The sequence below is a fragment of the Schistocerca gregaria genome, chromosome 2 (genome assembly GCF_023897955.1).
Source record: "Schistocerca gregaria isolate iqSchGreg1 chromosome 2, iqSchGreg1.2, whole genome shotgun sequence".
Lineage (NCBI taxonomy): Eukaryota > Metazoa > Arthropoda > Insecta > Orthoptera > Acrididae > Schistocerca > Schistocerca gregaria.
Window position 1 is genome coordinate 271,338,417 of NC_064921.1, and position 25,603 is coordinate 271,364,019.

Below are 25,603 nucleotides of genomic sequence, written 5' to 3' on the forward strand. Positions count from 1 at the left end.
AGCAGTAGTTCAAAAATGAGATTGGTAAAAAGTGCAAAATGGCTATACAGGAACGGATAGAAGACAAACACAGGGCTGTTGAAGCACGTATAACAAGGGGAAAGATAGGTACCACCTATGGGAAGATTTAAGAGACCTTTGGAGAAAAGAAAAGCAACTGTATGAACATCAAGAGCTCAGATGTCATATCAATACTAAACAAACAAGGGAAATTTGAAAGGTGGAAGAAATATATAGAGGGGCTCTACAAGGGAAGTGAACTTGAAGACAATATTGAGAGAGAGAGAGAGAAGAAAAAGTAGATGAATTGGAGATGGAAGATATCACACAGTGCTGAAACACTGAAATATATGGTTATCAGAAACTCTATTGTTAAGAGATTCATTTTTTTGCCCAAATTTTCTTCCTCTGTTTAGTTTTTACACTGAGTAAATAACTCTCTGTTTGTATTTTAGTCCCCTTAGATACTATATTTTATGAAATAAATGTAATCATGAAACTTTTATTCATGAAAAATGACTTTGTTACAGTTTCTTTTTTTTTTAATGAATTTCATGAATATTGGCAATGCTTGAGGTTCCAAAGGCAAGCAAAAGACAACTTTACTAACTTACATTACTTTCTCCACCATCCCCTGTGTGATTCAAATATAGTTTGCAAGCTTTCTTAATATGGTAGTCTTTACTGGAAAATTTTTTTCAAGTTAACATTTGAGGGTGAAGAGGATCTGTCAAAGACTCCTCCATGAAAAAAGTTTAAATCTCAAGACAAAGATAATCACATATATATCTCAATAAGTGAGAAAAATATATTAAAAACAAAGATTCCAAGACTTACCAAGCAGGAAAGCACCGTCAGACAGGCACAATGAACAAAACACACAAACACACACACAGAATTACTAGCTTTCGCAACCAATGGTTGCTTCTTCAGGAAGGAGAGGGAAAGACGAAAGGATGTGGGTTTTAAGGGAGAGGGTAAGGAGTCATTCCAATCCCGGGAGCGGAAAGACTTCCCTTAGGGGAAAAAAAGGACAGGTGTACACTCGCGTGCACACACACACACACACACACACACACACACACACACACACACACACACACACACATATCCATCCGCACATACACAGACACAAGCAGTCATATTTAAAGGCAAAGAGTAAGGGCAGAGATGTCAGTCGAAGCAGAAGTACAGAGGCAAAGAAGTTGTTGAAAGACAGGTGAGGTATGAGTGGTGGCAACTTGAAATTAGCAGAGGTTGAGGCCTGGCCGATATCGAGAAGAGAGGATATACTGAAGGGCGAGTTCCCATCTCCGGAGTTCGGATAGGTTGGTGTTGGTGGGAAGTATCCAGATAACTCAGACGGTGTAACACTGTGCCAAGATGTGCTGGCCGTGCATCAAGGCATGTTTAGCCACAGGGTGATCCTCATTACCAACAAACACTGTCTGCCTGTGTCCATTCATGTGAATGGACAGTTTGTTGCTGGTCATTCCCACATAGAAAGCGTCACAGTGCAGGCAGGTCAGTTGGTAAATCACTTGGGTGCTTTCACACATGGCTCTCCCTTTGATCGTGTACACCTTCCGGGTTACAGGACTGGAGTAGGTGGTGGTGGGAGGGTGCATAGGACAGGTTTTACACTGGGGGCGGTTGCAAGGGTAGGAGCCAGATGGTAGGGAAGGTGGTTTGGGGACTTCATAGGGATGAACCAAGAGGTTACGAAGGTTAGGTGGACGGCGGAAAGACACTCTTGGTGGAGTGTGGAGGATTTCGTGAAGGAAGGATCTCATTTCAGGGCAGGATTTGAGGAAGTCGTATCCCTGCTGGAGAGCCACATTCAGAGTCTGATCCAGTCCCGGAAAGTATCTTCTTACAAGTGGGGCACTTTTGTGGTTCTTCCGTGTGAGGTTCTGGGTTTGAGGGGATGAGGAAGTGGCTCTGGTTATTTGCTTCTGTACCAGGTCAGGAGGGTAGTTGCAGGATGCAAAACCTGTTTTCAGGTTGTTGGTGTAATGGTTCAGGGATTCCAGACTGGAGCAGATTCGTTTGCCATGAAGAGCTAGGCTGTAGGGAAGGGACTGTTTGATGTGGAATGGGTGGCAGATATCGTAATGGAGGTACTGTCCTACACTCGTACTCTCTGCTAGAAATATCACTTTGCCACGAAGAAAAATGATCCTAATCCTACTCCTAATGATCCAACTCCCCAAGACACTATCCAAATTGAACCCTGCCTGGAACAGTTCAGTCCTCCGTCACAGCGGGACCCACCTGGTCTTCTTCAAAATAACCCTCTCCAAACCTTCCAGGAATTTCTGACTTCCATCCTTGCCTCTCAATCCTTTTACAAAACCTTAATCCTACTCCCAACATCACCACTGCTGAAGCCCAAACCATCTGTGATCTGAAGGCTGACCGATCCATCGTCATTCTTCCGGCGGACAAGGGTTCCACGACCGTGGAATTTGATCGTCCCTTCCCTACAGCCTAGGTCTTCGTGGCAAACGAATTTGCTCCAGTCCAAAATCCCTGAACCATTACACCAACAACCTGAAAACAGCTTTCGCATCCTGCAACTACCCTCCCGACATGGTACAGAAGCAAATAACCAGAGCCACTTCCTCAACCCCTCTAACCCAGAACCTCCCACGGAAGAACCACAAAAGTGCCCCACATGTGAGAGGATACTTTCTGGGACTGGATCAGACTCTGAATGTGGCTCTCCAGCAGGGATATGACTTCCTCAAATCCTGCCCTGAAATGAGATCCTTCCTTCATGAAATCCTCCACACTCCACCAAGAGTGTCTTTCCGCTGTCCACCTAACCTTCATAACCTCTTAGTTCATCCCTATGAAATCCACAAACCACCTTCCCTACCATCTGGCTCGTACCCTTGTAACTGCCCCTGGTGTAAAACCTGTCCCATGCACCCTCCCACCACCACCTACTCCAGTCCTGTAACCTGGAAGGTGACCACGATCAAAGGTAGAGCCACGTGTGAAAGCACCCACGAGATTTACCAACTGACCTGCCTACACTGTGAAGCTTTCTATGTGGGAATGACCAGCAACAAACTGTCCATTCGCATGAATGGACACAGGCAGACAGTGTTTGTTGATAATGAGGATCACCCTGTGGCTAAACATGCCTTGGAGCACGGCCAGCACATCTTGGCACAGTGTTACACTGTCCAGGTTATCTGGATACTTCCCACTAACACCAACCTGTCAGAACTCCGAAGATGGGAACTTGCCCTTCAGTATATCCTCTCTTCTTGTTATCCGCCAGGTCTCAACCTCTGCTAATTTCAAGTTGCCGCTGCTCATACCTCACCTGTCTTTCAACAACATCTTTGCCTCTGCACTTCCGCCTCGACTGACATCTCTACCCAAACCCTTTGCCTTTACAAATGTCTGTATGTGAGGATGGATATGTGTGTGTGTGTGTGTGTGTGTGCAAGTTTATACCTGTCCTTTTTCCCCCTAAGGTAAGCCTTTCTGCTCCCGGGATTGGAATGACTCCTTACCCTCTCCCTTAAAACCCACATCCTTTCGTCTTTCCCTCTCCTTCCCTCTTTCCTGATGAAGCAACCATTGGTTGTGAAAGCTTGAATTTTGTGTGTACGTTTGTGTTTGTTTGTGTGTCTATCGACCTGCCAGTGATTTTGTTTGGTAAGTCACATCATCTTTGTTTTTAGATAATCATATATTCACACACCCAAGTATTGAGTCATCCCTCTTTTTTTATTTCACATAATTTGGCAACTCTAGTGATTGAGCTAAATGGAAATAAGGCCCCTAGAATAGACAGAATTCCTCGAGAATTATTGAGATCCTTGTGAGAGGCAGCATGACTAAACTATTCCACCTGGTGTGTGTAGTATAAGAGATGGGCAAGATACCTTCACACTTCGATAACAATGGAATAATTACAATTCCAAAGAAGGCAGGTCATATGAACTTTATTTAACTATCAGTTTAATGAGCCATGGTTGCAATTAACACAAATTATTTACTGAATAATTAAATAACTAGTAGAAGCTGACATTGGAGAAGATATATTTGGGAGAAATGTAGGAACATGCAAGGCAGGACTGAGCCCAGGACTTATGACAGAAGATAGGTAATGAAAGGCAAACCTTTGCTTATGGCATTTGTAACCTTAAAGAAAGCTTTAGGCAATGGTGACTAGAAACAGTCTTTGAACTACTGAAGGTAGTAGGGATGAAATGTAGAGATCAAAAGATTATATACAACTTGTACAGAAGCCAGACTGCAGCATGTCAAAGGACATGAAAGGGAAGCATTAGTAGAGTGGGACAATGTTTTAGGTACTCAGTCTGTATACTGAGCAAGAAGTAAAGGAAACTAAAGAAAAATTTGGAGACTGAATTAAAGTCAGGGAGAAGAACTAAAAACTTTGAGGTTTGCTTGTGATGCTATAATTCTGTTAGAGTCAGCAAAGGACTTGGAAGAGCAGTTGGATGGAATGGATAGTGTCTTGTGAAGAGATTTATAAAATGAGCATGAAAACAAGGAGAATGGAATGAGCTTCATTAAATCACGTGATACTGAGGGAACTAAATTACAAAATGAGACAATAAAAGTAGAAGTAGATGAGTTTTGCTATTTGGGCAGCAAAATAGACTGATAATGGTCAAAGTAGATAGGATGAAAAATGCAGACTGGCTAAAAGCAAGGAAAGCATTTCTGAAAAAGAGGAATTTGTTAACACTGAATATAAATAATAATTATGAAATCTTTTCTGATATTTGTCTGAAGTGTAGCTTTGTGTAGAAGTGAAATGTGTACAACGAACATTCAACAAGAATTGAATAGAAGCTTTTGAGATGGGTAGATCAAGTAACCAATAAGAAGATACTGAATAAAATTCAGGAGAAAAGAAAATGACACAACTTGATTGAAAGATTAGATCAGTTGAGAGGATATATTTTGATTCACCAAGAAATTGTCTGTCTGGTATTGTAGAGAGGTGTGATGGGATGATCAGAATTGTAGAGGAAGACCAAGGGATGAACACAGCAATCACATCCAAATTAGTGCAGTTTGTCTTAGTTATTCAGAGATGAAGAGGCTTGCATAGGGTAGACTAGTTTGACAATGACAAATGTTTGAACTGTTATTCAAAGATGAAGAGGCTTGCATAGGATAGACTAGTTTGATGAGTTGCATCACCCCAATATTTGAACTGAAGACAACAGCAGTAACAACGTGGGTCATGTGTTCCCACAAAGACACCCATTACATCACTGTACAACACAGGTGAGACCATTGGTGGCTTGCTGGGACTACTTTCAATGTTACATAACAGAGTGACTGTAGCAAACCCTGAAAAACATGGACATGTAAGTGTACTCTTCCGTGCTTCATGTAAGGACTAAAATGCGTCAGGAATAAATGGAACAAGCTTTGTTCTACTGTAGAATTGGAAAAAAATCTGTTAACATTTAATTGACCATGAAAAAGTTCTGTCCAGAAACTGACATACTATAAAACTTGAAAAGGCAATGTCAGCATTCGCATCACAAAAAATATGACTGCAAAATCCATTGGCATACCTGCACAACAATTTCTGAAACTGGGGATATAAAGACAGTCTGGATTTGATCCTAAGCTCTCAACAATGACTTCTACATCTAAATCTACATCTGCATGGATACTCTGAAAATCATATTTAAGTACCTGGCAGAGGGTTCATCGAACAACCTTCACAATTTCGTATTATTCCAATCTCGTATAGCACACAGAAAGAACGAACACCTATATCTTTCCGTATGAGCTCTGATTTCCCTTATTTTATCTTATAATCATTTCTCCCTATGTGGGTCAGTGTCAACAAAATATTTTTGCATTCAGAGGAGGAAGTTGGTGATTGGAATTTCGTGAGAAGATTCCAATGCAACAAGAAATGCCTTTGTTTTAATGATGTCCAGCCTAAATTCTGAATCATTTCAGTGATGCTCTCTTCCATATTTCACAATAATACAAAACATGCTGCCCTTCTTTGAACTTTTTTGATGTACTCCATCAGTCTTAGCTGGTAAGAGTCCCACACTGTGCAGCAGTATTCTAAAAGAGGATGGACAACTGTAGTGTAGGCAGTTTCCTTAGTAGATTTGTTACATTTGATAAGTGTGCTGCCAATATGCAGTCTTTGGTTAGCCTTCCCCACAACATTTTCTATGTGTTCCTTCCAATTTAAGTTGTTCATAATTGTAATTCCTAGGTATTTAGCAGAATTTACTGCCTTTAGATTTGACTGATTTATTGTGTAACCAAAGTTTAACAGATTCCTTTTAGCGCTCATGTGCATGACCTCACACTTTTCATTATTTAGTGTCAATTGCCAATTTTCACACCATTCAGATATCTTTTCTAATTTGATTTGCAATTTGTTTTGATCTTCTGATGTCTTTATTAGCCAATAAATGACAGCATAATCTGCGAACAACCTAAGACGGCTGCTCAGATTGTCTCCCAAATAATTTATATAGATAAGGAACAGCAAAGGTCCTGTAACCCTACCTTGGGGAATGCCAAGAAACACATCTGTTTTACTCGATGACTTTCCATCAGTTACTACAAACTGTGACTTCTCCGATAGGAAATCACAAATCCAGTCACATAACTGAGATGATATTACACAAGCACACAATTTCACTACAAGCTGCTTCTGTGGTACTATGTCAAAAGCCTTCCAGAAATTCAGAAAATGGAATCAATCAGAAATCGCTTCTCAATAGCACTCAACACTTCATACGAATAAAGAGCTAGTTATGTGTCACAAGAACGATGTTTTCTAAATCCATGTTGACTGTGTGTTGAAAGACCATTTTCTTCAAGGTAATTTGTAATATTTGAACACAATATATGCTTTAAAATCCTGATGCATATTGATGTTAATGATATGGACTTGTAATTTAGTGGGTTCATCATACTACCTTTCTTGAATATTGGTGTGACCTATGCAACTTCCAATCTTTGGGTACAGATCTTTGATTGAGCAAATGGTTGTATACGATTGTTAAATATAGAACTAATGCATCAGCATACTGTGAAAGGAACCTAATTGGTACAAAGTCTGGACCGGAAGACTTACTTTTATTGTGTGATTTAAGTTGCTTCACTACTCCGAGGATGTTTGCTTCTAAGTTACTCATGTTGGCACCTGTTCTTGTTTTGAATTCAGGAATATTTATTTCATCTTCTTTCGTGAAGGCATTTCAGATGGCTGTGTTTAGTAACTCTGCTTTGGCAGCACTGTCTTCAATAGTATCCACTAACATACTTCACATACGACAATAATTTCTTTGAATTTTTTGCCAGGTTTTGAGACAAAGTTTCGCTGTGGAAACTATTATAAGCATCTTGCATTGAAGTCTGCACTAAATTTACAGCTTCTGTTTCAATTTGGCATGTTTGTTTCATTGTTTCTGCAGCAGTGTTCTGACCCGTTTTGTGTACCAAGGAGTTTCAGCTCCATTGTTGGTTAATTTATTGTACCAGACATTTTGAGTACCAGTGGAAAGTGTACCATATCCATGTGTTCTGGTTCTGAATTACAGTTTTTATATCAAATACTCAAATATGTAGCTTTCAACAAACATTTGTTCAACTTTAATTGCAGCAGTCAGTATTAAAAAAATAAATAGAAAGTGAACAAATAAATGGTTGTGCAGTGTGTGACAGAAATACTTCTGAGAATTTTGATATGTAATATGAAACAACAAAAGAAGAACAAGTCCATATAAGCATGTAACCCACAAGTCTTCATTTTTGAATTATTAATAACACTGCATTACTCACAATTCTCAAGTCAAAAATATGATAGCAAATGTCTAAAACTTCTCCTGCATCTACCTCTACATCTACATACATACTCTCCACAAGGCACTGTACAATTCATGACAGAGTTAGCCAGTACCGCTATTAGTCACTTCCTATCCTATTCCACTGAGAAATAGAGTAAGGAAAAACAACTGTCTATATGCCTCCAAGTGAGCCTTATTTTCCTCTTATCCCATCTTCGTGGTCCTTATGCAAGCTCTCTAAATTTTACTCAATATTGTTCCATGAAAAGAATATCACCTTCCCTCCAGGGATTCCCATCTTAGTTTCTTTTAGATCCGGAAGCATCTTCATAATACTTGTGTGTTATTTTAATCTACCAGTAACAAATTTGGCAGCTTACCTCTGAATTGCTTTGATGTCTTACTTTAATCCAATCTGGTGCAGATCCCAAACATTTGAGCAGTACTTGAGAAGGGTCACACTAGCATCCTATGTGTGGCCTCCATTACAGATGGACCACACTTTCCTAAAATTCTCCCAATAAACCGAAGTTGACCATTTGCCTTACCTGCTACAGTCCTTACATGTTCGTTCCATTTCATATGGCTTTGCAATGTTACATTTAGATATTAAATCAACTTGACTGTGTCAGGAAGCTGTATGTGAACATTATGGGCTTGTTTTTCCTAATCATCTACATTAACTAACATTTTTCTACAATTGGGGCCAGCTGCTATTCATCACACCAACTAGAAATTATGTCTAAGTCATCTTGTATCCCATTACAGTCACTCAACAAAGACACCTTCCTGTGCATCACAGCATCATCCACAAAAAGCTGAAAACTGCTGCCCACCCAGTCTGCCATGTCATCACACTTCAGTGGGGGACTCCTGATGGTATCCTTGTCTCTAAGGAACACTTGCTGCCGAGGACAATGTACTGGGTTCTGTAACTTATGAAGTCTTTAAGCCACTTACATATCGGGGAACATATTTTATGTGCTCATACTTCATTAACAGTCTACCATAGAACAATGTGTCAAATGCTTTTTGGAAGTCTAGGAATGCGGAATCTGTCTGTTGCCCTTCATCCATAGTTCATGAGAAAAGAGCAAGGGGAGTTTTGTGTTAATGATGCTTTCCAGAAAAATACTGATTCATGAACAGAAGCTTTCTTGTCTCAAGGAAATTTATTATATCCAAACTGAGAATATATTCAAGAATTTCTGCAGCAAACCAATATTAAGGATATTGGTCTGTAATTTTGCGGGTTCCTTATTTTACCCTTTTTATATGCAGTAGTTGCCTATGCTTTTTCCTCTCACTTGAGACTTTTTGCTGGGTGAGAGATGCATGATAAATGCAGGCTAAGTAAGGGTTCAGTGCTGTAGAGTATTCATTGCAAAACCAAATTGTGATTCCACCCAGACCTGGTGATTTGTCTGGACAGGAATCTGTGCAGTAGTCAAATGGTGGTATGTTTGTACGATTCTCCTGTATGAATGATTTCTTAATGTAAAATCTAAAACTTTAGCTCTCCTTTTGCCGTCTTCTATTGCCACATCAGACTGGTCAATGAGCATTCTCTTTCCAGTCAAATGTGCAACAGTCTTTGCTTCCTCTACATATTCCAAATTTTATTATTAAACCATGGTGGGTTTCTGTCCATAATCCACCTGCTCAGCTTGCATATTTCCAGAGCATGATTTACAATCCATTTAAACTCTGACCATAAATCCTATACATCTATCATACTGGAACTAAATGATGTCAAGTCACTGTGTAAGTGGTATGTTAACAACTGCTTATTTGCTCTATCTAGCAAAATTACTCTCCTAGCCTTCTTGATTGATTTATTAACTTTAGTAATATTAAGTCACTATGATGACATTGTGGTGACTAATCCCTCTATACTGACACCATTGCTAAAGTCAGGCCTGTTTATAGCTACAAGTTCTAAAATATTTCCATTGTGTGTGTGCTGTTGAACTAGTTGCTCAAGACATTTTTCAGGAAACATGGTCAGAAGTACTAGACAAGACAGTCTCTCTAAGAACCCTGCAATGAATCCATAGATTTTCCAGTCTGTACTTGGTAGTCTAAAGTTGTCACCAACTAATGTTACACTATCTGGGTATTTCCCCGTTATGAGGTTTGATCAAAATATATGGTGAATAAACTTTTTTAGCAGCAACTGGTGATTCTACTACCATTTGATGAAATTTGTCCCATAGCCTGATCTGTTGAGATGGCAGCATAAAGTTGGAACATGTCCTGACTTGTCACTCAGCATCCAGAGACGTTAGAGTGAGGCTGTGTTTAACATGTTTGTCACACAGCATGGATTTTGAACAATGTGTGAACATTAAGTTCTGTTTCAGGTTGCAAAAAATTGCCAAAGACACTCATGAAACGTTGAAATTGGATTATTTCAATAATGCTGTGACTCTGTAGACTATTTACAAATGGTATGAGCACTCTAAAAGTGGAGATGAGTTGGTAGAAGATGAGTAATGTTCAGGACATTCATTAACCTTTAAAACAGAAGAAAATAAGCAAAAAGTGCCAAAATTATTCCTTCAAATAAGTTAATAACTATTTAAGAACTTACCATCTCATGCAGCGTTAATGCAAAGCATTTTAACTGATAATTTGCAAATGAGATGAGTGTGCAAAATTTATTCCCAGACTTTTGAGAGATGAACGGAAGGAAAATCATGTGTCAGTTCGTGTGGAGTTGAAGGATTGTCTTTAATCAGATGATCCAGATTTCATGTCCAAAATTAAAACTTTAAATAAAACTAGTGCAATCAGAATTTGTTCCAAGGGGAACAGCTGTGAATGCCAAATTTTACAAAGGCATACTGCAACATTTGTGAAATCATGTGTGAAGGAAGCGACTAGAAAACTGGGCCAATGGCTTCCTTTTCATCATGAGAGCACACTGTACCACACTACACTTTTGATCCATATGTTCTTGGTCTTAAAAAGTGTCCCTGTCTGTCCACATCTGCTATACTCACCAGATTTAGCACTATGTAACTCATGTTTGTTCCCAAAATTCAAAACCCTGTGTAAAGGGTTTTTGACACCATTCCTGACATTGAGAGAGGGCCATGACACAGAAGTTGAATGCCTTCCACAAGAAGCCTTTCTGAATTCAACGGTGGGATAAACGCAATGTTAACTAAGGACAGAACTGAGAAGGAGATTAAATCAAATTCTATTTAAGCTAGTTGCTTTGTTTCTTGTGAAATTATTCACTTTCTCCGAATGACTCTAAAATTGTCATGGTGGAATGTGGCGGCCAATAAAAACATCCAATGATTAACTTTATTTCACCTAGCCCTGTTATATGCTACAATATAACTCCACTGTCACACACAAACTTAACCTCAATAGAGACAATATTTTTGTCACCTGCAATGAGGACTACCTTTCCTATGGCATCGAACTGCTACATATTTCAGAGCTTTCTAATTCAGGTTTCAGCCAGTTCTCAGTCCTGAGAATAATTTGAGCATGGGAAATTTCCTGGTGGGTGCTAAATTCAGGAACTTTGTTATGATGAATACTTCAACAATTTACTGATAAAATTTTGACAAGCAAAGTGTCTTTACTCTGAACATGGTCAGATTTTGGTATAGTCATGTTGTCTGCGAGTGTTCAACAGAGTACCTTGAAATACCACCTAGCCTAAAAAACTCTATGTCAGGAATCTAAAACCATAGGCGACCAGCAGGCCTGATTAACATCCTTATGTAGGCCCATGGACCCCCTTGTCATGTGATGCAGCAGCAGCACCTCTTTTAGTGCACAATCAAAACTGTGGCAGTCATTACATTAATGTTTATGAGACAGTGCACCAATGTGAATGGTACCCTTTACCTGATATGCCGTACCAAAAAATGGTGCATCAAAACATGCATTTTAGAGAGTGTGTTCTTTTTATGTTCACCCCACCTTCAGATGTTCATTTTTATTTAACCATCCCTAACATTGTTTCTTTAATTATGACTTCTTACTGCAGCTGTCTTCTAAACTTCTGTTGCAAATTTCTGCAGTGCCATTAGTAAAGAAACAATGTTCATGACACATAAATAAACATAAACATCTGAAGATGTGAGTATGGGATGCCAGGCATCTTGAAATGTCACCAAGGAAATATAAATGCCAATAAAAGCACTGGTTCCAGCTAATTGATGATAAATTACATTTAATCCCAACTGCTGAGGTTTTATAATATGTATGCAACAGACAAGAATTATTTATTAATGTTAATATAGGAAAGAGTATAAAAATCAAAATGTGGTAATGATATAATGGAATTAAACAGATAAAAAATCTACTCACCAGCCAGTGGCAGGAGAACACACACATAAAAAAGGTTTTACTTATGCAATTTTTTGGAGCCAGTGGCTCCTTCTTCTGGCAGGAGGGTCAAAGGGGAAGGAAGAGAGGGTGAAGGGAAAGGACTGGAGATGTTTAGGAAAAAGGGTAGAGTTTGGAAAACTGACCCACAATCCTGGGTCGTGGGAAACTTACCAGGTGGGATGAGAAGGAAAGACTGATTGTCAGGGGCTGCATTGGACAAGAAAGTGCCACTGCTGGGAAAAGCAGCCACTGGCTCTGAAAGCTTGCATAAGTAAAACCTTTTCTTATGTGTGTGTTCTCATGCCACCACTTGATGGGTAGATTTTTTTTATCTATATAATTCCATTATAGTGTCAAAAATTGATTATTGTCATTAAAATATGGTAATGAGATAGGGAGTCCCAATTGACAAACAATTAGGAGAAACTTTGCCATTTCTGGCCACAGGCAGCTGACCTGAGTGTTTATGGGTATTAACACAGTAAATTTCAAACACTATTAGTAAGCACTTTTTAAATATCAATCCACAAATACTTTTGATGACTGGTTGCATGGGCAAGGGTTGTTTCTGCAATGTAGATAATGTAAGCCACCATTTCTTTGTTCATTTTAAGAGGTTTAAAAGTCTAAATCACTTGAATTTAGCTCAGATTAGCTGTTTTATACAGAAGTTGAACTAGATAAATCTGAACAACAGAATGGCAAATTGTCAGACTGATGATAGCCACCCTCACATACTTAGTACGTATTGTTCGTACTGAGACTACTGTTGGTCAATATTTCTTACATTGCCAACCTCACTCTTAGATCATTTTAGTAATGTATTTACTATAATATTGAACCTGTGAGAGACCCTTAACTTGCATGTGACATTTCCACCACATTTCCCACAACACTCCTTCAAAGAAGTGAGCTGTTTCACTCACACTCTGCATACACATGAGAACAAAAGCCATAACTTTGCCCTCAGACTTGAAGAATACATATTTCTCTTTGTTGTTCAAATCCCCTGGCAGTGAAATGATGTTGCTCATGCTAGGAGTAAGCAAAACTTTTGCAGTTCTGTGCCATGAACTGCAAACCGAGTGGGCCAAGCATCTGAGCATCCGAGCATCTGAAAATGCCCTCTCTCCCATGAATTTCTTCTATGGGCCAGATTGAAACCAACTGGGGTTGGATTTGGCCTGTGGGTCACCAGTTACCCTGCTCTATTTGGCCTTGTCAGACCACAGATGGCCACCTACTTTCAGATGCCCCTGGATAGTGTCAAATTGTTTCTTAGACTTCCATGATATTTTGGCGAAGTATCTGTGTATTACGAATATCTGCTGCATTAAGCAACTGACTCCAAAGGGCCACCATATAATATTCCAAAAAAGTGAGATAGGAAGAACATGCATGCCACAGAACTGAGCCTTCCTTAAATCCATCTATCACCAAAGATATCATCCATTACATCTCAGGCAGTGTATGTGATATGTATTGGAGCCCCATCATTCTTGTTTCCTCATATTTTTAGAAACTTATCATGTAGCAAGTATGGAAGAGCTTTCTGAATACATTTCTTGTAGACAACTCCTTTAAGAGATGCTGGAAGAAGATCTAAACCTAAAATTACAGTCCACACATTATACTTAAATCAGTTCTGGTGTTTAGGCTGAATTATATCATGTTTATTTTCATTCATCCACAAAGTTTGGTTGATAAACATTTGCCATTCCTTTTCTTCCAGAAGTTCTCTTGTCTGTACAGGAGACTGAAAAGATACAAACAACAAATTGACAGTGTGAGCAAAATCCCATCAGCAGAAATTTTCCAATGTATGATGATTGGCAAGAGACAGGCCATGCACACATTGAAGGTCATACAGATACATGAACTATTCATGGTGTAACCTATATGTGGCATTATGGGCTGTGTCATGTGCTTATACCTGGATCTTTGACAGACGGCAGAGCGCATCCTTCTTGTCAAGTGTACTGTAAATCTGTCTATTTTGACCCACTATTTGTGGTGCTGTGGTTCCAGTTTCACGAATGTAGTAACAAGCAGCAACAAAGATTGTCTTCCATCTGGAAATGCAGTTTGAACAGCCGCGTATCCTTGAGTCCATTAACACTTCTATGGCTGTGCAATAAAATCATATGTACCTGCTCACAAAATGAACACTCTTCCATGGCTAATAATAAAAATTAGCAAACAACTCACTGTTAATACATATGTGAAGCATTCAAGACACATCAATCTGAAATGTATGAAAATATCAAATACAGACACATCTTCTTAACAACACTAGACTGTATTAACAATGAAGTAGCAGTATACTGCATGGTTATATTAAATATTATTCCACTTAAATTTACTGAGTACATCAGTAAGAAAGCTATTTATTTGGAAAAAACCTGCCAAATTATCAGCTTTACTATACAGCTTCTGTTCATCTGGTGTTAGTAGCTCAAGATTTGCTTGACAATGCTGGTATTTTTCAAAGGATATATCTTTTACATTGACAGGTACTGAGTCCTTCTTGTAATATATTACATTCGTTGCTATACAGCTTGATAACAAATGCTGTTACTTGTATGTAGCTGACAGAACTTTTCAATCCTCACATCAAGATATTCATTTAGTCCAGATATGATGAGAGACTGCTAATTCACTCATAACATGTATGTAAATGTAATATTGATTCAATTTTGTTTTGTTGCTTATTCATATATAAATGAATTCAGACAAACAAAACTTCTTCACTGTAGGTGCAGCCAAACACAAATACATACAAGAAATTCTGGTTGAAAAGATCACTTCAGTTGCACTCTTTTTCTACATTACTATTCTTTGTTATATAGTTTTGAGCTGTATGGTCACCACTGAATAATGTTTTTATATTAACAAACTCTGAGTAAGTTTACTCTTTAGAGTTTCATAATTTGTACACATTTGTATGGGTAGCCTGATACTAACTAGTGATATGTGTGTATCTGTGAATAAATGATACAAATGAGAACATTACAGCTGACACCTCTGTATGAATCTAGATTTACTGTACCAAAGTTTGAAGACATCTGTTATGTTTTTATCAGGTATTATGGGTCCACTACATAAAATAGCTAGTTTACTTAAAAAACACCACATATGAATGCTTACACATTAACTGAACTATTTTTTTAAAATTTAGTTTGGTTTAAGTTACCAGTCAACTGGCAAAACTCTTAATAGCTTTGACATTCAGAAAATGTAACAGGTGTGCTACTGACAGGACTGAATGTAGTTTTCTTTTACTTGACAAATACAAGAATGAAATTAACTGTGACATGATAATTTATTGCTGGCCACAGTGGCTGAGCAGTTCTAGGCGCTTCAGTCCAGAACCGTGTGACTGCTAGGGTCGCAGGTTGAAATCCTGCCTCGGGCATGGATGTGTGTGATGTTCTTAGGTTAGTTAGGTTTAAGTAGTTCTAAGTTCTAGGGGACTGATGACCTCAGATGTTAAGTCCCATAGTGCTCAGAACCATTTGATAACTTACTAACTGTATATTAAAAGTGATAGAACTAAACAACATAGGCACAAATGAAAGATCAGGGAGATAAGGGTAACAAAATCACCAAATTTAACTGAAGAACAATTGATAAGGGTTTCAAAATCAGCCAATTTCACTGATGAACAATTCAGTTGGAAACATCTGAGAAACATCTGTGAAAATCCAAAAACATAAGAACCTGAACATTCAGAGCATAGGACTATGTGAATTAATGGTGATGATAGTAAGAAAATAAATCTGAATGAAGTTTAAAACAATAACAATCTGTAAGGATCGCAGCAAGAGGAAATAGAACACTTTCGGCGAGGAAGCTGTTAATTAATTTTCCAAATCTGGAATGAAATTTTGAACTGTAGGAGAAGAGAAAACTATGTGTATAAATAATTTAATAAATTTAAACTATTTTAATTTTATTTTGCAGAGACTGAGAAAATTACTAATAATATACAAGCTAATTTAAAAGACAATAACTTTGAATGTTGATTCATTTGTATTTTTTGTGAAACAGGGAAAAGCCATTTTTGCTAGTGGATCTCCTTTTGCTCCAGTAACATATAAAGGGAAGACATTTTACCCTGGTCAGGGTAACAACTCTTATATCTTCCCAGGAATTGCACTTGGTGTAATTACTGCTGGTATACGCATCATCAGTGAGGATGTGTTCACTGTTGCAGCAAAGGTACAGTATTCCACTTCATGTGTGGAATGCACTATAATCTACCACAATAAACTTTGATATAATAGATGGCATTCCAAAAAGTTTCTTTATGTAAAAGGCATTTTTCAAAATAATGAGAAAGTTTTCAGATTGTTGCATTATTTATCAAATGTTATGTTTTAACTTTTTTGTTATACAGAATTAGTGAAAATGAAATGAATTTCACTTGAATTTTATGTGTAAATTGTCTTTAAGAATACTGAAGCTCCTCTGTTACAATTGAAATAAAATGACTCTAGAGATTAACTCCACATCCTTAACTGAAGAGGCTCATAGAAAAATATGAATTTCTCTTATTAAATTCTCAGGCAATTCCCTAACACTCTCATAGAAATTGTTAATATATTTATGAGTTTATACTATCATGTTAAATAGGCCAAATTTTTGCCCACAAATGTGAGTGCATATGTGAGTTTTCACATGTTAACTAGCCTCTTACTGTGTTAGTTAAAGGGATTTTTTTACTTGTTAACATAATTTTTTCTTAATTTGTTCATAGAATCCAGAATGAATTTTTCACTCTGCAGTGGTATGTGCACTGATGTGAAACTTTCTGACAGAGTAAAACTGTATGCTGCACTGAGACCCGAACCCAGGGCCTTTAATCTGCCAGGAACTTTCATGTCAGTGCACACTCTGTTGCAGAGTGAAAATTTCATTCTTGAAACATCCACCAGGCTGTGGCTAAGCCATGTCTCCACAATATCCTTTTTTCCAGTTTCGCTAGGTCTGCAGGAGGGATTCTGTGAAGTCTGGAAGGTAGGATATGAGGTACTGGCAGAATTAAAGCTGTGAGGATGTGTCATGAGTCATGTCTGGGTAACTGAGATGGTAATTCATTTGCCTGTGAACGGTAAAGGTCCTGAATTTAAGTCTCCCCCCAGCACACAGTTTTAACCTATCAAGAAGTTTCTGTTCATACAGTATCTGTCTCTGCTGCTTGAATTTTATCATTTATGTTGAAGGCTCAATCTCCACTTGTGGTGAATCACGTCATCAGTCAAGGAGCTATTTTACCTGTACATTAAATCTGCTCAGCTTTACTTTCATTGAGCTTCAGTCATACATTTAATAAGATCTGATATGACTTCTTAATTTTATCAAGCAGTGTATTAAGGTAGACCAGTTATAAATAAGCCTTCAGTAATATGTTTTTATTATTCAAGACTATTTCATATTTACTCTGTTGCTATTTTTATTAGTGATACACTTTTGCCATCAGCTAACAAAATTTAATATATTTTTGATGGATAGTATGATGACATAACTGAAGCCAGCAGCACATAAACTGTTGCACCTCAGTATTGGTCATGAAATACTCTCCACCAAAGGGTTTCTTGAGGCGCACAAACACATGGATGTCACATGGTGACAAGTCCTGAAGGCAGATGTTCCATGGCAGTCCAATGCATATCTGCTGATGTTTGTTATGTTCTTTTTTGGGAATGATACATGCCATTGTCTTGGACAAGCAGTAAACGTCTGCTGTGGCTGTTACTCCTTTTTTAGTGGCAGCCAGATAGAACTTGATAAAGAATGATGCAGTCTTAGACAGCAGTAATGGCCTGACATCTATGCAGGAAATTAATTAGCAGAATTGTTAGTGTTCTCATAACACCATGAGTATGTCCCTAACGGGAAGAAACTGTATCTTGGCTTCCATCAACACCCCTTCATCACCCCTCTGTCACTCTATACTGACTTTCTTCAATTAAAAGCTGTAATGTTGGGTGTAAGATTCTTCAAATTTGATGAGTTTCATTAAAAAGCACCACATTGTTCCTCATATTTTCTGGAAAGCTTGCAAGAAAGTGTAGCTCTTGCAGCATTCTGCTTTCTGTTCAGCAACTTTGAAACCCAACAAGTTGACATTTTTCAGAGTCACAGCTAAGTCCAAATTACTGGCTGAACACTTAATGTAACTTATTTAAAGTTTCTATGAGATTCCAGCAACAGTTGCGCCAATCACCTTTGAATAATTCATGGATACCTTTGATGTTTTACACTGTGGTTCTGATATTAAGATGATGAAAGTGGGCCATGTTATCAACACATTCTCATCCTTTCTTGAACTTTTTACACCAGTGCTTCATGCAAGATGATGAATGGATTCTTTCCTCAAACTATGGAAGTAAATGGCAGCAAATTCCAGAAGAAAAAGTTTCATAATATGGGAAGTTGTTATGTGTTTTGGATAATCAACAATTAGGGATGTCTGTATTTTTATTTTTGCATATAATGTAACAGTGAACTTTATGCCTCCTGCTAAAGAAGTCCCTGCTCCTCCCTCTCTCTCTCTCTATGTTAGATTAAATTAGATTAGTTTTTTGTTCCATAGATCCGTGTTGAGGAGATCCTCGTGGATGTGGAACATGTCACCTTTTTTAAATTTTTTTAAAAATTTTTTTAAGCTGAAATAACAATACTAATAGTATAAATATATACAACACATCATTTGTTTCTATTAAAAAATTCGTCAATGGAGTAGAAAGAGTTGGCCACTAGTAAGCCTTTCAGGCTCCTTTTAAACTGATCTCTATTTGTAACTAAATTTTTTATGTTTGCTGGCAAATTATTGAAGATGAGTGTTCCTTGAGTAGTGGACCCCTTTTTGAACTAAAGTAAGTGCTTTTAAGTCTTTGTGCAGATCATTTTTGTTCGTGGTATTGTATGTATGAACTGAGCTGTTTGTTGGAAAAAGAGATATATTATTTAGGACAAATTTCATTAAGGAGTAAATATACTGAGAGGCAATAGTTAGTATATCCAGTTCTTTGAAGAGGTTTCTACAAGACGTCCATGAGTTTACTCCACAAATAATACATATTACACGCTTTTGGACTCTGAAAACTTTTGTTTGACTTGAAGAGTTAACCCAAAATATTATACCATATGACATTATGGAATAAAAGTAGGCAAAGTATGCAAGCTTTTTCACTTTTATGTCGCCTATGTCTGCTAACACTCGAATTGCAAATACAGATTTGTTAAGGCGTTTCTGCAGTTCTGTGGTGTGCTCCTCCCAACTGAATTTATTATTAAGTTGTAATCCCAGGAATTTAAGACTGTCAACCTCTTCTATCTCCTCTTCTTTGTACTTTATGCATATGCTGGGTGGAAACCTCTTACAGGTTCTGAATTGCATATAGTGAGTCTTTTTGAAGTTTAATGTCAGTGAGTTGGCTTTAAACCATTTATTAATATAAATGAAAATATTATTTGCAGATCTTTCTAGAACTACACTCGACATACTATTTATTGCAATACTTGTGTCATCTGCAAACAAAACGAACACTGCTTCTGACAGTGTAACTGATGAGAGATCATTAATGTACACAAGAAATAGCAATGGCCCTACGATGTAAATGAGGCAGTTACAGATGCATTGATTGCTGACTGTCGTTACTCTTAGCAAGAAGAAGATAGGTCTGCAGTGTTCCAGTTTCTTAGTTCATAGAATTCTAACTGACTTTCTTGAGTGCCCTACTGCTTGAGAAAAAGTCAGTTTGAATTCTTTGAAGAAGGACATGCTTAATTCTTCCAACTAATCCACAATTAATGTGGCTGTGATAGCATGCATCGTACACTTGAAGAGGTATTGTATTGTTATTATAGGGAAGATTCCATATCAAGTGGTTTATTTTTAGAGATGTTTCTCACTTGACTATCTCAGATTTTGTTTGATTTTCTGTGCAGGTTTTCTATGTGCCAGAGAAAAGTGAACAAACTTTTAGTCCACAATTTTGAATGACACTTAACTCTTAATTTACTAAAGAAGCACACACTGTGTGAAATTCTCCCATGCACATATGCAATGTATACTGCCAAGAGAACTTAGTTACTATCATGAAACCAGAATCATCCTTGCCAAGTGAACTTGCAGATAATCAAGAAACCACAATAATTCAGGCATCCAGTGTCACTTAGACTACACAGTACCTGTCATATTTTATCTTAATTTGTTTTCATTTTGTTTTCTGTGACCCACTCTTTGTTCATGATGAATAACACATCTGTTTCATGAATTGCATGACCAGGTACTTTCCCAGTAGGTAACAAGATTACATCATTTAAACAATAAGATCTATCTGCTATAGCTAAAATTATTTACAAATATTAGAAATAGGAGAGGTCCAGTCATCAGTACCTGAACATATCATATTCTAACTTCTCTTCATGTAACGTTGCTCCCTTGATGGTTATAACCTCTCACCTGTTTTCAAAGTAGGAGAGTAAGGTTGCAAGAGCAACACCAGTGATACATAGCATTTCATATTGATCAACAAAATGTGATATGCAGTCAAATGGTTTGTTAAGGTCATAAAGTGCTATTGCTATTAGTCCCTTCTCAGGTGCTCTGTTTATCTTTTTAGCAAACTGACACTGCCACAGCAGCTGGCCTGCCTTCTGAAAACCAATGATGGGCACCGTGGAATATATCACTATTCTCAATGTATTTGAAAAGCAGATTTTTCACTACAGACTCCATCACTGACTTTCATACAGGAATTATCAACAATGTCTGGTGCCTGACATTTGAGGAGGATTGCCTTGTTTGTAGACTGGTGCTGCTCAAGCTAATTTTAAAGTGTTCGACACAGCACCAGATGAAAAGCATTTGTTTATTACTCTGGCTAGTAGTTTTGAAATTTCAAAAATAATTTTATCCAGGACAGTACATGATATGCCATAGATATATGGACAGTCACAAGACTTGTAAGCTGTCATAATGCTTATGATCTCATTATGATGCACTTTCTTTCTACATATTCAAAGTACAACACCTGTTTTACATCACAATATTTAGAGTCTGTAAATGAATGTGGAATCTTCTGTACAGCTTTCTCATTAACCTCAAGAAGGTTTCATTAAATTTATTAATATCACTGTAATTTGAAGATGCTATTGGTTTTGTATGTGCTCATTAAATCGCTTATAGTCCTTGTAACTGGTGTTCTAATCCATTTCTTTCCTGTAGGCTTTTTCTTGCTTGTGCATGATTCACACTCCTTATACTCGGCTGAGCAGTCAGCACAAAATTGAGATCAACTCAGTATGTTACGTCAGCTGCCTTGACACTGAAACTATTGTCATCATACACAGCCAAATCTTACGAAAAGCTGTTTGTTTATTAACATGCATGGAGCATGTCAAGGAACCCAATATTCATGCCATAAAAATGCTGAATCATAACATATTTGCTGTAGTTGTGGTTAACATTATTTTATTCCTTGGATCAAAATCAACACAAATCACATCATCTACTGTTACATCAGTTTTCACAGAATAAATAAATAAATATAAACACACAACTTACTCCTCTCTCTTGCACTGTGTACCTGTCCTTGCACAGCCTCAGAAGTGATTTTTCCATTATCCTTTATTTGATGATCAGCTGCAAGAGAAGTTTTAGCATAACAAAATTTTTGCTTTTTCTGTTTTGCACTACTTACCAATTTGTGTTCATATAGTTATTTGACTTAATATCTATATTTTAGCAGGTTTTCATGATTGTTTTGATTCTTGACACTCACACAAGCTGGTCATCTCAAACACTCTAACCTTATATCTGGACTGTGCAAGAAATTTAGGATATTTGCATGCTTACTTGCAGAGATTTCTTTGAAAAGACTTTTCAATATAAATGGCAATCATTTTCCAGTTTCTACACATGTTGTGTTTCCCTATTTATCAACATAGGTGATGCTTCTTATCTTTGCTTTATTGACTCTGGTTTCCACATTTCTAACCTAGATTGTTGACACAGTACTTTGTTTTTATTTTATTTATTTATAATGAGTAGTAAATTTTCTCACTTCTTTCATAATATTATTCAATAATTCAACTGAGTCCCTACTCCACAGGTTGCCCAGTCAGTCAAATTATCATCTCAAATTTATCATTAAAATATTTCCTCATATTGTTTAAGTATGGTCTATGTGGCCTATGTGTCAAGTACGATTGTTGATTCAGTGGAGGTTTGTTGGTCTGTGTGTAGCCAATAGGGATCAAGGGAAAGAAATCATGTGTTGACTGTTGGCCACTGCCAAAGGGGCATTGGCTCCATGCACAAGCTATCTCTCTGGGACTGACACCCAGCTTGCTGGGATGTGTTTCCTTCCTAGCTTTTTTCTGGACTCTAGCTCCAAAATGACTAACTTACATTTCTAATGCATCACTTCTTGGCCCCGCCAAGACTGGCTGGCACCTCAAAAATTGACCTTGTCACACTTAACTGTACTCCGCATAAGAAATAAATTACTTTTGGTTCATAAAACTTTACATCTTATGGTTTAATGGCTCCTAAAGATGCACATACCTTGACTGTCTTGACCAGATTCACTCTAATTTGTGGAGTCTTAGCATGTTTTGCAGTATTAGCATCTCTGTGATTTTTTCTATTAACCAGTTACATAACTCTCACAAAGTTATTTTAGACACCACTGTATGACAGGGTCTCCACTGTTGCTGAGACCACTCAAACCAATGTGCAAAACACACAATCAACTTGAAAAGGTATTCCTCACCAAATTTTATGTGTTAAATATTTTAACAGATTTAGCACAAAACTTTTTCTTTCTGTGCAACAGTTTGGATTTTTCCTAACACACAATTCAGTACATCATATCTTTGCAGGTTGCAAACAGGTGAGCAACACTTCATTCCTCTGACATGGTTGGCATCAGGTTTGCTATGCCTTGTTGGTCAACTAGATTGACCATAAATGTTGCTTACCACCTCCACATTTTTGTTTGTTTGAATGTTTTTCTGTTGGATACATTTATTGTAGGGACTGAAAGGGCCAAAGCAGATGAGAATATTGAGCTACAATGGCTTGTGCCTGCTTCAGGGCATTCACTATAAAAACATTCATATTAGGTAATATAAAGTTTTACACAACATTTATCTAACCACCACAAAATCTGGAAAGCTCATTAACATAAAATAACAAGCAGTTTAATGTATCATAAATACAGGCAAAAAATTGCAGTACATACCATAATAGGCGAACACTGAATCATAGAAGTCTGCAGAAAACCATGAACATGGAAAACTGTGCCATATTTTACACTGTTGACTAATAAATCATATAAAATACAAAAAAAAAAAAAAAAAAAAAAAATTAACGCATTGTCAATAGAGAAACAGTAACAGCGGAATGGGTCAGTCATGAAAGCTCAGTAACTTAAAATGTGGACTAGTCATTGTATGTCACCTGAGTAACAAATCTATCAACCATTTTAAAGCTGCCCAAGTTGACTGTTAATAATGTGACTGTGAAATGGAAATGTGAAGGAACAGGCACAGCTAAACCAAGACCAGCAGACCTCAGGTATTGACAGACAGGGACCATCGAGCATGGCAGTTGGTGGACATAAATAAATTACATGAAATCAGCAGAAGAAAGTGCTTGTGCATTCATCTACATCTACATCTACATCTACATGACTACTCTGCAATTCACATTTAAGTGCTTGGCAGAGGGTTCATCGAACCACAATCATACTATCTCTCTACTATTCCACTCCCGAACAGCGAGCGGGAAAAACGAACACCTAAACCTTTCTGTTCGAGCTCTGATTTCTCTTATTTTATTTTGATGATCATTCCTACCTATGTAGGTTGGGCTCAACAAAATATTTTCGCATTCGGAAGAGAAAGTTGGTGACTGAAATTTCGTAAAAAGGTCTCGCCGCGACGAAAAACGTCTATGCTGTAATGACTTCCATCCCAACTCGTGTATCATATCTGCCACACTCTCTCCCCTATAACGCGATAATACAAAACGAGCTGCCCTTCTTTGCACCCTCTCGATGTCCTCCGTCAATCCCACCTGGTAAGGATCCCACACCGCGCAGCAATATTCTAACAGAGGACGAACGAGTGTAGTGTAAGCTGTCTCTTTAGTGGACTTGTTGCATCTTCTAAGTGTCCTGCCAATGAAACGCAACCTTTGGCTCGCCTTCCCGACAATATTATCTATGTGGTCCTTCCAACTGAAGTTGTTTGTAATTTTAACACCCAGGTACTTAGTTGAATTGACAGCCTTGAGAATTGTACTATTTATCGAGTAATCGAATTCCAACGGATTTCTTTTGGAACTCATGTGGATCATCTCACACTTTTCGTTATTTAGCGTCAACTGCCACCTGACACACCATACAGCAATCTTTTCTAAATCGCTTTGCAGCTGATACTGGTCTTCGGATGACCTTACTAGACGGTAAATTACAGCATCATCTGCGAACAACCTAAGAGAACTGCTCAGATTGTCACCCAGGTCATTTATATAGATCAGGAACAGTAGAGGTCCCAGGACGCTTCCCTGGGGAACACCTGATATCACTTCAGTTTTACTCGATGATTTGCCGTCTATTACTACGAACTGCGACCTTCCTGACAGGAAATCACGAATCCAGTCGCACAACTGAGACGATACCCCATAGCTCCGCAGCTTGATTAGAAGTCGCTTGTGAGGAACGGTGTCAAAAGCTTTCCGGAAATCTAGAAATACGGAATCAACTTGAGATCCCCTGTCGATAGCGGCCATTACTTCGTGCGAATAAAGAGCTAGCTGCGTTGCACAAGAGCGATGTTTTCTGAAGCCATGCTGATTACGTGTCAATAGATCGTTCCCTTCGAGGTGATTCATAATGTTTGAATACAGTATATGCTCCAAAACCCTACTGCAAACCGACGTCAATGATATAGGTCTGTAGTTAAATGGATTACTCCTACTACCCTTCTTGAACACTGGTGCGACCTGCGCAATTTTCCAATCTGTAGGTACAGATCTATCGGTGAGCGAGCGGTTGTATATGAGTGCTAAGTAGGGAGCTATAGTATCAGCGTAATCTGAAAGGAACCTAATCGGTATACAATCTGGACCTGAAGACTTGCCCGTATCAAGCGATTTGAGTTGCTTCGCAACCCCTAAGGTATCTACTTCTAAGAAACTCATGCTAGCAGATGTTCGTGTTTCAAATTCTGGAATATTCCATTCGTCTTCCCTGGTGAAGGAATTTCGGAAAACTGCGTTCAATAACTCCGCTTTAGCGGCGCAGTCGTCGATAACAGTACCATCGGCACTGCGCAGCGAAGGTATTGACTGCGTCTTGCCGCTTGTGTACTTTACATACGACCAGAATTTC

The 25,603-nt window shown here is 38.0% G+C and overlaps 1 protein-coding gene across 4 annotated transcripts in view; it reads left to right on the forward strand.

Annotated features, from left to right (window-relative positions):
• The window catches only part of LOC126336122 (NADP-dependent malic enzyme-like), a 110,615-nt gene that overhangs the window by 70,343 nt on the left and 14,669 nt on the right, over positions 1–25,603 (forward strand). For all 4 annotated transcript variants that reach the window (XM_049999607.1, XM_049999608.1, XM_049999609.1 and 1 more), the window contains exon 9: positions 16,242–16,412. In XM_049999607.1, coding sequence (XP_049855564.1) covers positions 16,242–16,412 — 171 coding nt within the window. The remainder of the gene's footprint in view (positions 1–16,241; positions 16,413–25,603) is intronic.